The 20800-nt window shown below is 45.1% G+C and overlaps 1 protein-coding gene across 3 annotated transcripts in view; it reads left to right on the forward strand.

Annotated features, from left to right (window-relative positions):
- Nucleotides 1-20800, forward strand: part of LOC307237841 (SPRY domain-containing SOCS box protein 4-like) — a 62969-nt gene that overhangs the window by 17606 nt on the left and 24563 nt on the right. For all 3 annotated transcript variants that reach the window (XM_080010615.1, XM_080010616.1, XM_080010617.1), the window contains one exon: nt 8428-9420. In XM_080010615.1, the coding sequence (XP_079866741.1) occupies nt 8682-9420 (739 nt within the window). In that variant the 5' untranslated portion in view covers nt 8428-8681. The remainder of the gene's footprint in view (nt 1-8427; nt 9421-20800) is intronic.

A 20800-nucleotide genomic window follows, 5' to 3' on the forward strand; every position in this document is an offset into this window, starting at 1 on the left:
TGTGTGTGTGTGTGTGTGTGTGTGTGTGGTGTTTGGTTTTGTATTCGTTTGGTCGGACCTGGGTTGGAGAGATAGCAGATCGCCTTTGCTGACTTTATCCCCTTTGTTTTGTCAGTTGGCAACCTCCCCCTCTCTCCTTCTCTCCCTGTCTCTCTCTCTTTTCTTTTCACCTATATCTCTCTGTCTGTCTCTTATTCTGTTTCTCTCTATCTCCCTCTGTCTCTTATCTTGTGTGTGTTGCTTCTCTCTCGTTGATATGGTTTCTTGATTTCTATAATTACCCCAGCCCCGACACCCAGCCTCATCTTTTCTTCTCCCCATGTGAGTTTTCTCTGCGTATCTCAGACAGTTTGCCAACACTAGGTGATTTCTCATCCTTTTCGGATTTTCCCGTCCCCCCATCCAGTCCGCCCCTCCAGCTTGTGATGTGCGTATGTGCTATTCCCAGGGAAATGTCCTGGCACAGGACGCCTTGTTCCTCTTTGGAGAGAAAACATTTAATTCAACGTCATGGGGAGAGAGTGAGACAGAGAAAGAGAGTGTGTGAGACAAAGAGAGAGAGAAAGATATGGCCAAAAAGAGAGCTTATATATCCACAAAATTCTGAATTGTGGTCCGAAACGCTTGCAATGACTGAACAAATAAGGTGTGTGTGTGTGTGTGTGTGTGTGTGTGTGTGTGTGTGTGTGTGTGTGTGTGTGTCTGTCTCTGCAGCCAGAATTTGATTCGGTTTCATTAGTGCTGGCGTCCTGTGGCTTTGAATCTGCCATCTGAATCTATCGCTGTATCCCCCACCCCCACCAAGACCATAATGAACTACACCACCACGGCCTACTGTGTACGCACATGTGTGTTTACGCACGTGTGTACACAGTAAGCTGTGGTAGTGTGTGCTTGTGAGGGAGATGAATAGGTTTATGTGGGTGTTGGAAAGGGGGTTCTCTATCACTGCTGCGCTAATGCTGTTCCCTTAAGGCTACTGTGAATACTTTAAAGTACCCATGCAGCGGGGGAAGATGAACTGGTGCACTCTCTGTGTGTGTGTGTGTGTGTGTGTGTGTGTGTGTGTGTGTGTGTGTGTGTGTGTGTGTGTGTGTGTGTGTGTGTGTGTGTGTGTGTGTGTGTGTGACACACCACTCTGTATGATCTATCTGACCACATAAAAGTGATCAATGAATTTCATCCATCTGTAAGGCTTAGCTCGTGTGTGTGTTTGTTTAACTCTGCGTGCTTTTCCATGTGTTTACATCCTTGTTTTGAGCGTGTTGAGCCAGAAGTTAATTTGATGTCCAACGTGACGTAGTTTTTACCTTCCAGTATCCACAAATTTTGTTTGTTTCTAGCGCCGTTAAAGAGATAGTGAGGGAGGGTATACGGAAAGAACGGCAACAATGGAACATTAGGAGGACAAAGGAGAGCGAGAAAAGAGGGAGAAGGGTAGAGAAGATGAGGAGAAGTTGGGGAGGGAGCCGAAGAGGAATAATTAGGGAGGACCTGGCCAACAGGAAAGACGTCATCAGAGAAAGGAGGGGAAAAGATCAATCTAGAAAGGGGGGGGGCGGGTGAGGTACGAATAGACAACTGTTTAAAAATTTCCAAACACGGGTCTGGAATCCCTGGCTGTATTTTGACATCCCATTTCTATCGCAGCCGGTGGAGTTTATGTCTGGCTTTGGCACATTCCGCCCCCAGTGGAAATTAATTTCACCTATGTGGAACGAGATGGCAGTCTGTTTGAACTAAAAGGTACACAAATGGATTATCTAACATGAATTGCATGTGTGTGTGTGTGTGCGCACAAAGAGGATGTATGTGTAAGTATGTGTGCAACATTTTTATAAAAAATAAGACATTTCTACTGAAACACTGCACAAAAAATGTATAGACATTTGCAAAAAATGTGATTGTCGGAATCGCCCCACTTGTAAAAAAAACAAAAAACGGCAATCGCAATTAGCCATGAAAAATCTTAATTGCCGCATCTAGCGCTGCCCCTTGAAACTCTATTCATCAGTTGGAAACCAGTCAGTCAACAGAGAATCTTCAAGCTGAGCAGTCATTTTAGGTCACGGAGACAGGTGCACAAAATTTGCCCCGATCACTCCCTCTCCGCGCCGCGCCTCGGGATGGCACCCTAGGCGACTGACTGCCTAGCTTGCCTATAGGAAGAGCCGAGCTGACCCAGCCTGGTTCCGCTTCCGGAACAGATTTCCCGGAATATCGATCCCTGCTCCCATTCACACATGACCCCATGCAGGCAATGTTCCGGATTTCAAGGATAGACTACATGTGTGAAAGTGACTTTGTTGATCTAGTGAAATACACTTGGAAAAAAGGTGATTTGGTTTAAAAAAAACAAAAACAAAAAAACCCTACAAACTATCCTACTGAAAAAGTCTTTGTCTTGACTGATGTTATTCAATACAGTGAGGACATATTGATATCCAACATATGGAGTCAACCTCCTCCATGTTGGCAGGACCATTGTTGTGGAGCATGCAGACATACGATGCCTGAAAGTTGAATGGACTGCATGGAAAGATGAACTCGCTTTGCTTTCGGCGAGGACAGAGACTGCTGAACTTCTGGACCTTCTGACCGGGTCAGATTTGGATTTTGGATTTGGCTCTGTTCCATCTTAAAGCGCTCAGTCCTGTGGAACAAAATGGAACGGGTTGTGTTGCAAGGAGCTACCTAGGCTGCGCCTATGAATAGGTCGTCAGTCTTTTACAGGATTTCAAAGGATCACTGACTTCAGTGATTCTGAGTTGGCGGGGAGGGAGAGGCGCTCTTTCCACTCAGCTGGGAACTTGCGCCCCAGAGTGTGGAGCTTCCAGTGCATGGATCGCTGTCCAAGTCTGTTTGTCTTGCAGAACTCCAAATATGGATTGAATGCCTTTAAAGATTAACCACGCCAATATCAACTGAAGGCAAAAAACGAAATCATTTTAAAGACCAACCAAATTGTTTACATTGATGAAATATTTATTTTATATTTATTTATATATTTTATGCAATCATGTGCCTTTTGATTGGCATTTCAGGGTACATTAATGATGTTTAAAGTCTATAGCAGACTTTAGGCTATATGCAGGCATGCTGTAGACAACCCTCGTTTTACATGCCAATGATAAACTTTGAACATCCTCCCAACACTAGAAAAATCTAAATTTGAGGTGGTTTACTGAGTTTAGCCGGCACTGGAAGCCAGCAGTGTTCCCATTATACATTTGCTTTTAGGGTAGAAGTTGTTTTTTTTTGTTGTTTTTTTGTCGATATCCGCAGAGTATATGAAGACAAATAATGCTTGTTTTCGGAAGTCCGCCATGCTCTTGCATTACTGTGGGTAGGGGTTTAACGTTGCTCTGGAAAGAGCTGCCAGAGGCACTCAACATATCGTGGCTTCATATTTCCAGTGGAGCCATGCACCCTTGGTCATAACCAGGTTTGGGAGCTCGCTCTTGCTGTGACATTGAAGAAAGCTCACATACGCACGCACATCTATCAATCAGTGCCCCGTTAACTCTTTGATTTAGCGGTACTGAGACCTGATTGTGACCTCAGTGATTTCTGACATGGCAGATGATCATAACTTCTGTGTGAAGTGTGAAGGATCCTACCTCCCCACACATTTCAAGGCAAGGCGACTTTCTGTCTAGTCTTGGTGAGTGGACTGTCTATGGGGTCTGGTGGATCACAGGGTGTGTTCGTGACACACACACACACACACACACACACACACACACACACACACACACACACACAGGGCAATGCAGACACTCACATGGCAAATCCGGTTCAGCATCAAATGGAAAACACGGCTGCTGTGAGTCATATATGGAGGCTAAACATTGCGTTTTGGATCCTGCTCTGAAGGCCTTGTCACGCTGCCGTCGCATTTTCTGTGGAAAAGCCGACAGACGTCCCGTGCACTCAGGGTGGCACAGACTGAGCAAAAGGTTCCTGAGCAGTTCTCTCTCTCTCTCTCTGTGTGTGTGTGTGTGTGTGTGTGTGTGTGTGTGTGTGTGTGTGTGTGTGTGTGTGTGTGTGTGTGTGTGTGTGTGTGTGTGTGTGTGTGTGTGTGTGTGTGTGTGTGTGTGTGTGTGTGTGTCTTATTAAAGCTTGTGGACAGATTTGAATAAAAAATCAGTCTGTGAGGCAAAGAGATGATCTTTCTATCTCCACCCCTCCTTATGGAAAAAACATCTTACAGACCCTAACACTGTCTATCAATTCCCCTTTTGCTCTCATTCTGTCTCTCTTTGACACAAATACGTCCACAGACACATAAGCACACCCTGCAGCCTGTACACACACTTAGACATACACACACACACAGTTTAACACTGTGGGAGTTGAGGTTGTGCGGAAGGGACCCAAATAAAGTTCGCTCAGCAGGTGTACGTACGCGGTTGTCTATCTCGCCTCGCCCCCCTTTGTTCTGCTCTCTCAAAACTTTTCATGATATGCCTTATTTTTATTTATTATTTATCCCTTTTAATATTTTTTCCCCTACACAACTTTGCTGTTTTGTTTGCTGTCTGTGTCTTTTGTTGTCCTTTCTTCGTCCTTTTTTTTCTGCTTCAATTCTGTCTGTCTTTGCCTTCTCATTCTATGTTTTTTTTTTTTTTCTTCCATCATTTCTTTTTTCCATTCTCTCAGTCCCTCCCTCCCTGCTGTTTCCTTTGGCCCCTTTGACATCTTGACTCCTTCCACCCTCCTCTCCATTCCCAGGTGAAGCGGCTGGCTTATTTGATATCTACGCACTCACGCTTTAACCCAGCTCAAAGCAAGGCCTCACCTGCTGTCTCTCTCTCTGTGTGTGTGTGTGTGTGTGTGTGTGTGTGTGTGTGTGTGTGTGTGTGTGTGTGTGTGTGTGTGTGTGTGTGTGTGTGTGTGTGTGTGTGTGTGTGTGTGTGTGTGTGTGTGTGTGTGTGTGTGTGTGGCACCATATGCTCCTCGGTCCCTTCCAAGGGCCATACCTGTCTGCCCCTGCTGAATGGAAAGCAGAAGGGATGACGGAGGAGAGGAGCCTCTCTCTAAATGACCTGGCAGCAGTTGGCCTGGGAGTTGGAGAGATATGGGGATAGCACAGAGATGGGGGGGTAGGTGGGTGGGGGGTTGGAGAGAGGTTGAAAACTAGAGAGAGAGAGAGAGACGTGCAGTGATGGAGGGGCAGCGGGAGAGCTGTAAATCACACAGTGTAGCGCTCGAGAGTGAGAATGAAAGAGTTGGAGGAGAGAGGAGGGAAAGTAAACAGCAGATGCCATCTGCCATGGGTCCCTGTTGCAGCTGACATGCAAAAGCCAACCCCCCCACCCGACACTCCCGGAGAGGTTACCATGCAACAGTGACCATGACAATGCATGGTCAAAGGTCAAGTGGCCCCTTGATGATGGTGCACCGGACCTGATTGTCCTGCAAATGCTCCACCAGGCTGGACCAGCGGAGGCTGAAACAAATACAGTCACACACAGGCACACAGCACTAGAGCAGCACAGTGTTAAATACTGTGTTTTCTTTGGCTGACAGTAGAAAGTGTTAATTCTGTAATCGTCCATGAGGCATCCATCCCTAACCCACCTACTAACCACCATGAAACGTAATCCAACTGTTGTGTGTTTGTTGGTGTGTGTGTCTTGTGCTGGTGTGTATATCAGCATCCACCCACTGAAATCGCTCTTCCTGAGGGTTGAACTCAAAGGTGGCAAACACTGCCTGCCAGCTGCCATGACCTCATTGAGAGAGAGATTGTGTGTGTGTGTGTGTGTGTGTGTGTGTTTGTGTTGGTTTTCCTGTCTCTCAAGCCCTCTATCCCTCGTAACCCTACTTCTCTTGTGGCCTTCTGGATCTTAGGATGACTGCATGGCCTTAGGCTCTCATACACATACACACACATACACACACAAACACACACATAGACTTAAAGTACAATGTTTAGAGAAGAGCTAAATAAATACCGTAAGACGATGTCACTGAGTTGTTAGCTGGCAAACTGTCTTTATGAGAGTATTTGTGTTTCTGTCTCTGTATATTTTAGTGTACATTATTGTACTTTGCTGTTCACAAAATAGCCCTGCAGTCTAGACATGGAGATGGATCCTTTTGTCCAAATACTTTTGTGAGATGTGCTGACCAACCTTTAAAAGACACAACTCGGTTTGCGTTCCGTCCTCCTGCTTTTGTTTGCGGCAGGAAAAAACAACAAAAGAAGTAATTTAGTAAATAAAGGTGACCACACAGCATAAGGCAGGATTTGAATCTTAAGTTGGCCATCTTGTAAACATGTGTAGGCTTCAGTTGAATGTTGTCTTGTTGAGTTTGTCATGACAGTGCCCAATCATTGGTTATATTTGCAGTCTCCACGCTGAGAAGTATTTGATCCAGTCCATGTTAAAGGTAGCACATGCATGTGACGCAGTAAAGCCTTTGTCATCACCTAAACCGAACAATTGAACTCCACAGTACCGTCAGACGAGGCAGCTGACACAAAAAACACACTGCGGCTTACTATATGCAGCAATAAACTGGTTGCGTGGTGATGCTTGTGTGGTGGTTGCGTTGGAGGTGAGTGGGAAATAGATGAGACAGACGGAGAGTTGACTCACTAACTTCCCTGTCTGGCTGACGTGAGACCGTTTCTTTTCCCTGTGAACAGGAAGCTCCAGATGTCATTCCTGGAAGAGTGTGTGTGTGTGTGTGTGTGTGTGTGTGTGTGTGTGTGTGTGTGTGTGTGTGTGTGTGTGTGTGTGTGTGTGTGTGTGTGTGTGTGTGTGTGTGTGTGTGTGTGTGTGTGTGTGTGTGTGTCATTGACGCTTGACAATAAATAGCCGCTTTAGCAACTGAGCAAATTTCAGATAACAAAGCAGCAGCTAGAAAGCGCTATTTCAAACCCTCTCATCTCAAAGCTCTCTCCAGAGTCGATAAACTCTGTGTACTCTATTACACCCGGCAGTGGACATGAATTATTACTTGTTTTTCTTTGTTTTCTTCCTGTTGTCTCGATACTTTTGCAAAGTCAGGCTGCACTCCAAAAACAGCTCATTAAAATTACATTATTTAAATGAGAGTGCGCCAGCTTCTCTGAAAATGAGGCGATACTGTACAACTAGCTCAGGTGTGTGTGTGTGTGTGTGTGTGTGTGTGTGTGTGTGTGTGTGTGTGTGTGTGTGTGTGTGTGTGTGTGTGTGTGTGTGTGTGTGTGTGTGTGTGTGTGTGTGCGCGCGCGCCAGAGTGTTCGGTTTGGTCTTGCGGTTTGGTTTTCCTCTCCTTTGTTCCTCACAAACACAGCCAGCACCTGATACCATTCATCTCATTTTTTCCTTCTTTCTCTTTTCTTTCCTGATTTCTTTCTTTCTTTTTGGGTCTGTATAATAGGACAGGGTAGTCATTTTGATATTATTGTTACCTCATGCAATGAATTATTTAGCACATGGGAAATATTCAATTCTTTCCATTTGGGAGGGCAAAAAACGCAAATAGCCCATGGAATAAATTTTCCATGCCTCTATATATAACGGGCCAGTTATGAAAAAAATATTTATAATAATATATATTATCATACATTGAACAACTTTTAACGGTTGATTTCACTTCACACTCATGTTTACTTTACAGTAACCATCGAGATCTGTCAGATTTGCTTTGGCTGATTTAAACTACCGTTGGTCACAGTTAATAAGCGACAAATGACCTACGGTCTCTGTTTCTGAAGTGAAAGCAATCTGAGCAAGAGGGAAGAAGAGATGAAGTTAGAGCAGCTGCAGAGCGGCTGGGCAGACACTTCAGGTGGTTCTGAGTTCTCGCCGCCTGTATTCTCATCCGTGCATCAGCACATTGTGATAGTTATGTAAATTAATGATCACACAAATGTATCACAATATCAGGTCAGAAATAATTGAAGGGGTTTTATTTGGAAAAAGTACTGTAATAATCTCACTCTACATGACCCTGTAGTACCATGTATTGAACTTTAGTCACATTGTTTATCATAGGATAGGGACAGCGTGTATAAATAAACATTATGCTTAATAAGCTAGAGTTAGTCAAAAACACTTTTTTTCATCTGTAATACTTTCAGATGTCTCATATCTCCCTAACAGTAAAAAGTAAACACCACAATTGTTAAAATACAAGCATAAAGACTGTTGCAAACAAAACCAAAAACCTAACAGAAAGACATATATTAAGAATTACATTTAGGCTGAACTGTCAGTAATCAACTTAAGTTCAACCGTGCGATAGCAAATATGCAGCACATGTAACCAACATGTAACATCAATCAGCGGATATGGACATGTCATTCTCCTTTTAATATAATCCGGCAGTCCGTTTCCTGTCTATTAAAGGTTGTGCCTAGGCATCAAAGCAGTTCATAACCGCCTGCCTGTTGTTTATTTGTCTTCTCTCTCTCTCCCTGCCCCACAGGAGGTGTTACAGCTCCGTCCTTGTGGAGTTATTTTTGGCATGAAACCAGACTGTGTGCTTCCTGGGTTTTCGCCGCCTCCTCCTCCTTTGTGCCCCTCCTGCCAACCCCCCAGCGGGAACGCTCGGCTCTACCCGGCTGCATTGATGAGGTAACGCCAGGGGCCCCGCCACAACTGCACCCACCCGCTCCGCCACCACCCAACCCCATCCCCTCCCCTTCCTTCCCTTCCTACCCTCCCTCCAGCACCCCAGCCATGGGCCAGAAGATCTCCGGGGGGATCAAATCGGTGGATGGCCGCGGGGACAGCAGCGGAGGCGGCTCCCCGTCCTACCGGCCCTCAGCCCACCGCCGGCGTCACCCGGAGCTCAGGGGTCTGGACTTCTCCAAGCCCACCCGGCTGGACCTGCTCCTGGACATGCCCTGCGCCGGCCCCGAGATGCAGCTGCGGCATGCCTGGAACCCCGAAGACCGCTCACTTAATGTCTTCATCAAGGAGGATGACAAGTTCACCTTCCACCGCCACCCGGTGGCCCAGAGCACCGACTGCATCCGCGGCCGGGTGGGCTACACACGGGGCCTCCACGTCTGGAGGGTTCACTGGCCCACCCGCCAGCGGGGCACGCATGCCGTGGTGGGTGTGGCCACGGCAGATGCTCCGCTTCACTCAGTGGGGTACACAGCACTGGTGGGGTCGGACTCTGAGTCATGGGGCTGGGACCTGGGCCGGAACCGGCTCTACCACGACAGTAAGAACCGGGCGCACAGCGCGCTGCCCTCATACCCCGGGTTTCTGGAGCCCGAGGAGGCCTTCTCACTGCCAGACTCCCTGCTGGTGATACTGGACATGGATGATGGAACGCTGAGCTTTATGGTAGATGGACAGTACCTGGGAGTGGCATTCAGAGGGCTGAAAGGCAGGAAGCTGTATCCCATCGTCAGCGCTGTGTGGGGACATTGTGAAATCACCATGAAGTATATCAACGGTTTGGATCGTAAGTACTCTATCTAAACTGTTTGCAAACTAAATGTTTGTCTGTGTTGTTGTTATCAGGGGCGTCTTTACCCTTTTCAATATGTGTATCTGGGATTTTCCTATCTTTTTAGTTATTCTTGGTTTAATTTTTAAATCTTTAAAAACTATAACACCAATGTTGGACTTTAGCAACACATTGAAAAGGCAAACGGAACTGAACCTATAGTTCATATACACATATACACATAGATACACATAGACAAAAGCATTTTTGACAGATTGGCAGATGAGACAGACAGATTGGCAGGTTAGACAGTGACAAATAGACAATGATAGAGACAGACAGGCAAACAGATGCTGACTCTTTGAAAGGCCAGATGGAGCCAAACACTGATAGTTGATGACTGACTGGTCCTTAGGGTGAACAACAATGCCACTCCCAGGTGAAATGACCTCACTGAAGCTTGGTCTCTGACTGACCCCTCGCAGCGTCTGTCTAACTGGCATCTCCGCCTGTTCCCAAACTGGCCCTGGGGTAACTTGTGAAAATAAGCAAATTCTCTTTACCGCCCTGGTGTGTGAACTCGGCAGGAAGTGATGCCACGGCATGTTGCCTGTTTCGATGTGTTGATTTGGTTTCTGCCGTTTCGGTTGTTGAGTAACATCATATGGCCCTCTTTCTTCCATTAAACTGTTAGCTTTGATATAAAATCCAACTAAACTGAGTCACTCCTCCAGCAGGTTAGAAGATAACATCTCTGTCTGCTCTCTGTGTGTCTCTCTCTCTCTCTTCCCCTCCTGCCTTAGGAAGGGAAAGTGTTATGAAAACAGGCTTGTGATCAGACTGGTGCTCTCCCTGGTTCCCTCCTCTTATTTGATTTCACAACATGCTGTGTTTTGGTCTGTTCCTGAAGGAAACCCTGTCTCACTGTGTCTCTCTTTGACCAGCTACCCCCACCTTTCTTGTTTCCAAGCAATTCTTCCTTTAAAAGCGCTTTGAAGTTTTCCTGCTCTTCCAGGTTACAAAAGCAGTGTAACCCATCATCAAAGGCTGTTTTTCTCCCCTTATATTTAAAGTTTTGATTCTGTGGTTAACTGCAGTTAAATTTGAATCACAATCAAACTAAATGGAATGTAATAGAGCAATGAAGTTATAGGTCATGTCAAGTATTTTGTGCATTCAAGGTTTTAATGTCACTTTAATGTCAAGGCACTCCTTGCTGCAATACCAGAGTTCCACATTGCTCAAAACTTGGCAAAAGTTACATATGATTATCCAAGCTGGCATTCCTCTTGACCATGGCCATTCTTTCCCCCTCACATTCCTTTCGATGACAAATCTATTGAATCAGCTATCTATAATATAGATAGCTGACTCAATGGATTTGTCATCAAAAGGAATGTGCCCAGATTTTCTAATATTCTTAGAAAATCTGGGGACGTTCCTTTTGATGGCAAATCCATTGAGATGCACCGATATTAATATTATTGTAACTGAAGAATTCAGTATTCCTGTCAGTACTCAGTATCAACAAGCAGCCAAGAGTGAGTACTCTGCACTCGTATTCAGTCCAAAAGAAAAGGTATCCATATAAAAATCAACAAACCCAGATAGTAACTATAGTCACTTTCGACAGTATCTGTTTTCTTTATCGCTAATTGTAATAGTGATGCAAAGGCGTTGCCTGTAGTTTGCCTTTAACCTGGTTTACATCCTGCCTGACTCTAAAAATGTGTGTGTGTGTGTGTGTGTGTGTATGTGTATGTGTATGTGTATGTGTATGTGTGTGTGTGTGTGTATGTGTATGTGTATGTGTATGTGTATGTGTATGTGTATGTGTGTGTGTGTGTGTGTGTGTGTGTGTGTGTGTGTGTGTGTGTGTGTGTGTGTGTGTGTGTGTGTGTGTGTGTGTGTGTCTGTGTTTTCTTCCAATTTACCAAGAGTTGGCATTACGTGTGTCTGTAAGTAGGATGTGAGGTGAGTCAGAGGAAGTGTGTGTGTGTGTGTGTGTGTGTGTGTGTGTGTGTGTGTGTGTGTGTGTAAATGATCAATTTACTCTTATTTTACCCTCCCACCGCCCACTGTATGTGTAGCTAGTGATGTCTGATGGGTGGTTAAATTCCCAGATTGTGGCTTGGTTCAAAAAACCTGCCATCAAAAAGAGCCTTACCTCAGCCCCTTACCATTAATCGAGCCTTCTGTTGGATTTCACGGCAGCTCCGGACGAGCTGGGCCACCTCGTCCTTCCGCCGGCTCAAACCCCCCCTATCGCTCTAAAACGCTCCATATAGCGGGGTGCTGTGAAATGTGTTTTGACTGTTTGAAGAGGTGCCTTGCCAAGCCTAATGTGTGGAGGAGCGTGAGGGTTGAAACGCCTGTCCTGATAGGTGGCTTTTTAGCGAAATAGGGTAAGAATAAGCAAGGGTGCTAAAAGTGTGTCTAAAAGCACGTTTTGCCATATGCGTATCGAGGGAGGATAGAGAAATAGACACCATCAAGGTGTGCAAACGGGAATACAAAATAGCAGGGTGACGTAGAAAAGGACAAATGTCTGTTCTTAAAATGCATAAATATTTATATATGTGCACTATAGAAGCAAAGACGCAGGCCTGGTCTCCAACATTCAATTGGTTTTTTTTCACCAGGTTTATTGGCTGCCGGTTTGACATACACAGCGGCAAGCCTCATATCAGAAGATAGCATACTGTATGAGCCAATTAATTGTATTCATAATTCAATTGAGACAGAGTCAGGAGTCATTAATGGTCAATAAGACTTTGTTATTTATTATTATTTCTCTGTCGTTGATTCCCTCCCTGGAACACAGGATGAAGAAAGACATCTTGAGATTCATTCAGAGATTAAATTAATAGCCATGGTGCGCTCTCTCCCTCCCCCTCCCTCTTGCTCTCTCTCGCTCTGTTCCAGAGTTGGCAAGCAGGTTATGCTTACAGTCTGTGTAATAATATCATAGAGTAACGGCTTCAATTAAGTTAGCTGCAGCTGGCGTTGCCTGGCCTTTAAAAGACTGAGTGTGAAATCTGTGTGTGTGTGTGTGTGTGTGTGTGTGTGTGTGTGTGTGTGTGTGTGTGTGTGTGTGTGTGTGTGTGTGTGTGTGTGTGTGTGTGTGTGTGTGTGTGTGTGTGTGTGTGTGTGTGTGTGTGTGTGTGTATGACGGATGGAGTGTTTGCCTGTCTGCTTTCTAAATTGCTCACGAATGGAAAAGTTGCCACTGTTCTTTGTAACTCTAAGGCTTGACTTTACTTTTTCGTGTGTGGGTGAATGGATGGTGAGGTCTAAAATGAATACAACAGGGTCAAGTATGTTCAAACTGTTGGCGAGTATGGTGTCTGTGCCCTATAACAGGTCTGTTTTCTAGCACTTAAGAACGCTTGGCACTCATGTATATTGCATTCAAACACGCACACACACATCACTCCCTATCACTAGGGCAATGATTCAGCCTAACTAATGACTATCAGACAGAGTTTGTGTGTGTTCAGTTAGAGACAGACGGCCTGACCAGACTGTCCAAGCTCAGAGGAGCGCAGCATGCCAAGAATGCAATTCTACTGTGGGGCTGGGTATTTGTGTGTGTGTGTGTGTGTGTGTGTGTGTGTGTGTGTGTGTGTGTGTGTGTGTGTGTGTGTGTGTGTGTGTGTGTGTGTGTGTGTGTGTGTGTGTGTGTGTGTGCGTGCGTGCGTGCGTGCGTGCGTGCGTGCGTGCGTGCGTGCGCGTGTTTTTATCAGGAAGCCCCACTTGCATTTGTCCAGTAATCGCTCAGTATGAGAGGCCTTAATATGAGAAATCACTACTGGATTGTTTTGGAGTTGTCCCCGTGTGCAGAGAAAACAATATGGCTACTACATACCAATAACATATTTATGTAGGCCCTGTTTCCTTGGGGACACCAGTCTACTGTTCTCATCATTACCAATGTACACCACCAGTGTACTGGAGCTGCTCGTCACTTCGACGCCCAAGATTTGAAGTGTAGACATGCTTTTGGAAGATGTCTAAAGTGTGGCACACCATAATAGTTTTGGCTTGTGAAATCATCAGAGAAGTAAAAAGATGAGGCCAAAACTGCATTAACCTGGAGATTATTTTTTAATTGTTCAGAGTTCAAGCCCTTTAAGACTCATGAAGAAGTCTACAGAGCAGAATAGAATTACTTCCTGTTTGCTCTGGCTCAACGATGTATCTTGCACTGTTGTTCCACGACAGGCACAATCTGCAACTAATTTATTTTGATATTTTGTGTCAAGATGTCATTGTTCACTGTGTGTGTGTGTGTGTGTGTGTGTGTGTGTGTGTGTGTGTGTGTGTGTGTGTGTGTGTGTGTGTGTGTGTGTGTGTGTGTGTGTGTGTGTGTGTGTGTGTGTGTGTGTGTGCATGCGTGCATGCATGCCGCATGCACCCGTCTGTTATCATCTTGCTACACAGCAATGTAATTTAGGGGAGTATCCATCCCTAGAATAACACACAAGTTCGCTCGTCGTTCGCCGTTATAAATGTGTCAATTAGGTGTGCTTTGATTGACTGCAATGGGAGCTGTCTGAGCCTCCGCTCTGAATGTGTAATTCTGTTGTACTCTAGTTCTGTTGCTCGAAAACACTGCGTCGAAGACGCCGCAAATTGTCACCACCCTCCCCTAGAAATAAACTTTGCCTTCCAAAACAAGACCTGGTCCCGTGTCACGTCAAGTGATGAAAGACGTTCTAGCTTTTAGTGCTGCACTTCACCTAACCAAAACACAACTGAACCCCTTAACTTAATACAAAACAGCACAAACCTTTGGGTTATGGAGTACTGGATAGTACACTGGCAGGAAATAATACAGCCACAAGGAAAGTGACTGGGAATGATTCAAGTAGAGTTACTATGGTCGCAGTCACTGCAGATTCTGATGCTATTTCTTGGTGCTCGCTTTCTTGTTGTGGGTCAGCAGGAAGGCCGAAAGTTAAAACTGAACATAACAAAGCGTTTTTCATAGTACGAACAAAAATCTGTGCGGTAGTTTTAATTAGGCTTTCATAACTGTTTCGCTGGTTATTCCTTCTAACTTCTTTAATCAAAATACACAATTTGGGAGCATCAGAGAGCAGTGCCAAGAAATCACCATCTCAGAAAGCACGGCCAGGCTCACTGGAAGACCATGCCAATCTTTACTCTGTAGCAGAACAGTAGTACTATACAATTGTTTGTGTGTGTGTCCTTGCAGAGGGAGATGGAGTGTCGGGAGGGCGGGCTACACTGAACGAGAGGCCCCAGTAAAAGTCGAATGAAATATGTACGAGTACCAAACTGAGTGAGGAAGGCGGTTACAATTGGGAGAGAGCAAGGGAGGAGAGAGAAGTGAGGCAGTGGGAGAGTGGGTGGGTGCATACGACGGGACAGTAAAGTGGCATCAGGGCCATGGGAACGTGTGGGCATGATGTGGAACAGACAGAAAGATAGATTAAGATATTTTCTCCTTCTGCCGCAGAGTTGGAAAGTGAATCTAAGTAAACTCTACCCACTTTGAAGAGTACCCGTCCCCCAGTACAATCTGTCTGAACTATGAAGGAAACCCAAAAGAATACCGGCCCGCCAACACTCCCTCAAGAAAACTGATACGCCCCACATGTCGCTGGCAAGGTTTAACACAGGACTTTCTAGTCGTAGTCATAACCATTGAGCCATGCATAACTTGCATTCCAGGATATCTGTCAAGGTGAAGTGACCCAGTTGAATCCTCCGTAAAGCTGACATTCTCTCCTTCTCCATTGTTTAGTCTGCATCTCATGACCTTAAACTCTCCAAGTCAGACCTCAGCCAGCTGCCGCTCAGGCCCTGCTCCTGTTTTCACTCTGCTGTTTCACCCAGAACGGCGGAACATAGGGATCCATTCATGCCCAGTTCCCTGGCGCTCCCGAGAAGAGTCATACGTTGCGGTGAACATAAACACTTTTTCTCAAGCGAAACGCCTGTTACACCCAGAGTAGTGTGGCGTCGGGTTAGTCACACAGAGCCAGCTAGGTTTCGCTCCGTTTGGTCATATCGATCAATTCCATCCAGCACAAACTTTGTCAAAGTCATGCGGGGAAATGTTGCATCACAACGAAAGTTTGACAGTGTAGTTGTTGTCCTATGTGGGGAGCGTTGGGGGACTGTTTGTCTGTTTACAATGTGAAGCTAAAACTAAACTCAGTCCCAGTTTCTTTAGGTCAACTCCTTTCCCCGAAACATCTAGTGTGTGTGTGTGTGTGTGTGTGTGTGTGTGTGTGTGTGTGTGTGTGTGTGTGTGTGTGTGTGTGTGTGTGTGTGTGTGTGTGTGTGTGTGTGTGTATTCTGCTCGCATAACCCAGCTTTCCAGCGGCAGATGGGCGGTTTGCGAGCTAGTGCTGAGCTAAGTAAACACTCCTAACTGCTGGCTCTGTGATATCTGGGTCAGTAGGTGAGCGCTTTAGTCTAGCATAGCTGGTAGCCCCAGGCGCAATCGGTCACACTTTGCTCTCTTCTTCCCTGATTTGGCTCCCTGTGCTATTTTGCTGTGCTAGTACTCTTTATACTCTATATAGTCATCAGTGTTCCTTCGCTAGTGCCCACACTTAGTAGAGACACACACACACACACACACACACACACACACACACACACAGGTGCTTACTTCTATTAGGAACATCTATAAACCTACTTATTCATGCAGTTATCTAATCAGCCAATCGTGTGGGAGCAGTGCAATGCATAAAATCATGAAGATACGGGTCAGCTACTTCAGTTAATGTTTGCTGTGGTGGTGGTGTGGTTTAAGCAGCTACACCTGTCTTTGGTCTAGATAATTGGGCCCGGGATCATGGTGGCCGTTTGCCTATTGCTCGTCAGAGAAATCAAGGAGCATCAAATAAATCACCCATCCTCATACAAGGAGAGTCTCTGTCATGACGTGTCCATTTGCTCCCAGCTTGTTACATCTTGCCACTCTCTACAATAAACTGGTGTGTTTGCAACTCTGCCTGTCTCTGTGTCGGAGGGCCCTGAAAAGGCCACTCGGGTTGTACATTAACATTAACCATCAGAAGAAATGTGATCTCAGTGTTTTCGACCGTGGCATTATTGTCGGTGCCAGACGGCCTGGTTTGAGTATATCTATAACTGCTGATCTCCTGGAATTTTCACACACAACAGTCTCTAGAGTTCTCAGAATGGTGTGGAAAAACAAAAAACATCTAGTGATCATCAGTTTTGCAGACGGAAACACCTTTTTGATGAGAGAGGTCTACGGAGAATGGCCAGATTGGTTCGAGCTGACAGTAAGGCTATGGTAACTAAGATAACCACTTTGTACCATTGTGATGAGCAGAAAAACATCCCAAGCTGCTTTCACACATGCACTGCAGCCCTGAAATATCCATGAATTACCCAAACACAAATATTTGAATCATTTGAAGCAGACATTACCCGGATTTTAGCACCCTAGTACAAAGTCTGCGTAATGTCCGATTGAGCTGTATGTGTGAACAGAGCAGGTGATTGTCCTGTGCATTCACAGTGAGTGAGTGGGAGTCTTGTGTGTTGAAGCGGCAAATCATGCGGCAAATATTTACCTTCATGTGGATCTTCGTGCACAGAGTGTAGCTGCTTCGTATTCCTTTCTGCTTTCCTTTATATTTCTTTGCACGCATTCATTTATAATATGTCCAAATATATGGAGTATCAACGCCAAAAAGTCCACCATATTGGGTGTGCTTGAACTCCACGGCATTATTGCGTCATGTCCTGCCTCCTGCACGCTCTACCCAGGCTCCGCTCCACTTCTAAACTAACTGGAGTATTTTCAGGTAGTCTAAAAGCAGCTGACAATCTCCGGGTGTGAGCTGCATGTGTGAAAGGGTAACTCTGGACAATGTCCGGACCTGATTATCCGGATATTGTCCGGAGTTGCATGTGTAAAAAGCAGCTTCAGACTGCACAACACGTTGAACCTTGTGGCAGATGGGCTACGACAGCAGAAGACCACGTCAGGTTCCACTTCTGTCAGCCAAGAACAGCAAGCTGAGGCTGCAGTGGGCACAGGCTCATCAAAACTGGACAGTTGAGGACTGGAAAAAACGTAACCTGGTCTGATAAATCTCAATTTCTGGCACACAGATGGTAGGGTCAGAATTTGGCACCAACAGCATGAATGTCCAGGCTGGTTGCGGTGGTGTAATAGTGTGGGGATTTTTTTCTTGGCACACTTTGTTAACATCAATCAATCATTGCTTGAATGCCACAGCCTATTTGAGTATTGTTGCTGACCATGTGCATCCCTTCATGGCCACAATCTACCATCTTCTAATGACTACTTCCAGCATGATCACGCACCATGTCACAAGGCAAAAGTCGTCTCAAACTGGTTTCATGAACATGAAATTTAGTTGAATATTCTTCAGTGGCCTTCCCAGTCACTGGATCTGAATCCTATAGAACGGAAGTGATAAAACGAGAGATTTGCAGCATGAATTTGAAGCTGACAAATCTGCATGAATTGTGTGATGCAATCATCTCAACATGGACCAGAATCTGAAAGGAATGTTTCCAACATCTTATGGAATCCATGCCAAGAAGAATTGAGGCTGTTTTGAGAGCAAAGGGAGGCCCTACCCAATATTAGTATAGTGTTCCTAAGAAAGTGTTCATTGAGTGTAGATGCTACATGCTTCTGGGGCCATGTAACCCTCTTCCTGGCTTGAAAGGAGAACATTGTAGTGCAGTTAGGTCAGTGTAAAATGAATGAGGTTTTTATGTGTGTGTGTGTGTGTGTGTGTGTGTGTGTGTGTGTGTGTGTGTGTGTGTGTGTGTGTGTGTGTGTGTGTGTGTGTGTGTGTGTGTGTGTGTGTGTAAATGATCAATTTACTCTTATTTTAACCCTCCCACCCCCCACTGTATGTGCAGCCGATGATGTCTGATGGGTGGTTAAATTCCCAGATTCTGGCTTAGTTCAAAAAACCTGCCGTCAAAAAGAGCCTTACCTCAGCCCCTTACCATTAATCGAGCCTTCTGTTGGATTTCACGGCAGCTCCGGACGGGGGGGGGGGGGTTGTGTGTGTGTGTGTGTGTGTGTGTGTGTGTGTGTGTGTGTGTGTGTGTGTGTGTGTGTGTGTGTGTGTGTGTGTGTGTGTGTAAATGATCAATTTACTCTTATTTTAACCCTCCCACCCCCCACTGTATGTGCAGCCGATGATGTCTGATGGGTGGTTAAATTCCCAGATTCTGGCTTAGTTCAAAAAACCTGCCGTCAAAAAGAGCCTTACCTCAGCCCCTTACCATTAATCGAGCCTTCTGTTGGATTTCACGGCAGCTCCGGACGGGGGGGGGGGGTTGTGTGTGTGTGTGTGTGTGTGTGTGTGTGTGTGTGTGTGTGTGTGTGTGTGTGTGTGTGTGTGTGTGTGTGTGTGTGTGTGTGTGTGTGTGTGTGTGTGTGTGTGTGTGTGTGTGTGTGTATTCACTGTTTATATATATATTGAAAACCACACAAGCTTTTTTCGTATCGTACAAAGTAGTTATTTTTCTAAGACCATTGCTGTATGGTGTTGCATCTTGCATACCTGAACATGACTGAACCAAATGCAACCACTGTGGTCCTCCACAGTGCCCTGTTAGGGCTGTCAGACTCTATTTGGCCAGGAACCAGAACCAGGAATTCAATTCGGGAAAAGGCACTAAAGTTCCTAGACATTTGGCTGTTGTGGACTGCAGTGCTGGATAAAATGTCTCAAAATCTTTTTTTAATTGTTATGTGCGTGCCATCCTCTATTCCAACAGTCTTTGCTGCTGGAGAGCCTGTTTGTCATGCCAGTGCAAAAACAATAAAATATTAATAGTCAAAGATGATGAGAGGAAGGAAAGAAGAAATGAAAGAAAGAAAGAAAGACAGGTGATATTCTATCCTGTGTGGCTCTAGGTGTTGATACCGTACATTCCCCAAGCCCTCGTTAACACAACAAGGTGCCTATTGACAATGGAAAGGGTGTGAATAAATGAACAGGAGTGAGAGGAGAAGGGAAAGAAGAATGAGAGAGTGACATGAAGAGAGAAGGATCATGAAAGGAAATTAAAAATGTATACATATGTGGCACAGAGGCAAAGAAATACAGCGACACAATGTGAGACTGATATAGAGAACACATAGAGAAAGATAGATGAGGGGAAGAAGTTTGTGTGTGTGTGTGTGTGTGCATGCGTGTGCGTGCGTGTGGCGTGTGAGGGAGAAATAAAGAGAGAGGAGATATGAATACAGAGTGAGAGCTGGGCGAGAAGGGTGCAAATTAAAAGTCATGTCTAGAGATCACAGTGCCAGCTTTGTTAAGATCAAATGAGCTGTTTGGTGACAGTGGAATGAAAGAGCAGCGGTGTTCACAGAGGAGGAGGCGATGTAGAATCTGGGTGTCTCATGGATCTCTGCAGGGCACATATTACACTGATTACTGAAGGTAAGAGAGCAGGGTGACTAAATCAAACACACACACACACACACACACACACACACACTTAGAAACGTGCACTGCTCTAGAACTCACATAGACATTATTTTTTACTTTCTAAGGCTTTACAAACAGATTAACCCATTTGGATAATTTCATGTAATAACTACGTCAGTTAAAACAAATAGAACAGTTGCTCTGCCAGTGTATTTGTCCTTTGAGTTCAAGTGTGGGAACTGAAGACAGCACTTCCTTCTCACCCATTGTTGTTTGTTTAAGAATAGAATTTTATTTGATTTTTTCCCGCTCCATAACTGAAACTTAAAAGTAGAACAGCCAGCCTCTTCATTTAAGACCGAGAAGCCGCTCCGCTCCGCCATGGTGCTATTTCTGGAGTGCAGGTGGGAGTCGACTTGGTATTGTTCGTTTCTGTGCCCACGGGCACGTCAATCTAACTGCAGTGATATATAGAGACGGATATAAAGAGATGGAGTGCTTCTTTATTGGCAACGCTCTAGTTCCACAACGCAATAATCTGAGTTTGTTTATTTAGTGACTTTGGGAGCCGGAGTGCATGCATGCATGTATCTCTATATTATATTTCTATAGCTATATTTCTATGTATTGATTTTTGCACACATGCACGTTTTTTGTAAGTTATGGCTGTTTGATTTTGGGGACGCTCAGATAGTGATCGGGTGCGATACTGTGCTCATATACCATAAAAATACCTAAAACCGATGCCGACCTGATGTGGCATGTTCACACTCAAAGCAAGATCATTTTCCATTTATGAAACTTGGTGATTGCTCCTTTCTCAACCAGTTCCTGAAAATGAACAATCAGACTCTTCAGAGTCGGTGATCTCATTGTTGCTAGAATGCCAGAATTTGAAAAAATGTCATGTGTGCATCCCTATAATTAGTTTCCATTTGTCTCAGAAGACGTTT

This window comes from Zeus faber, assembly GCF_960531495.2.
Source record: "Zeus faber genome assembly, chromosome: 12".
Classification (NCBI taxonomy): Eukaryota; Metazoa; Chordata; class Actinopteri; order Zeiformes; family Zeidae; genus Zeus; species Zeus faber.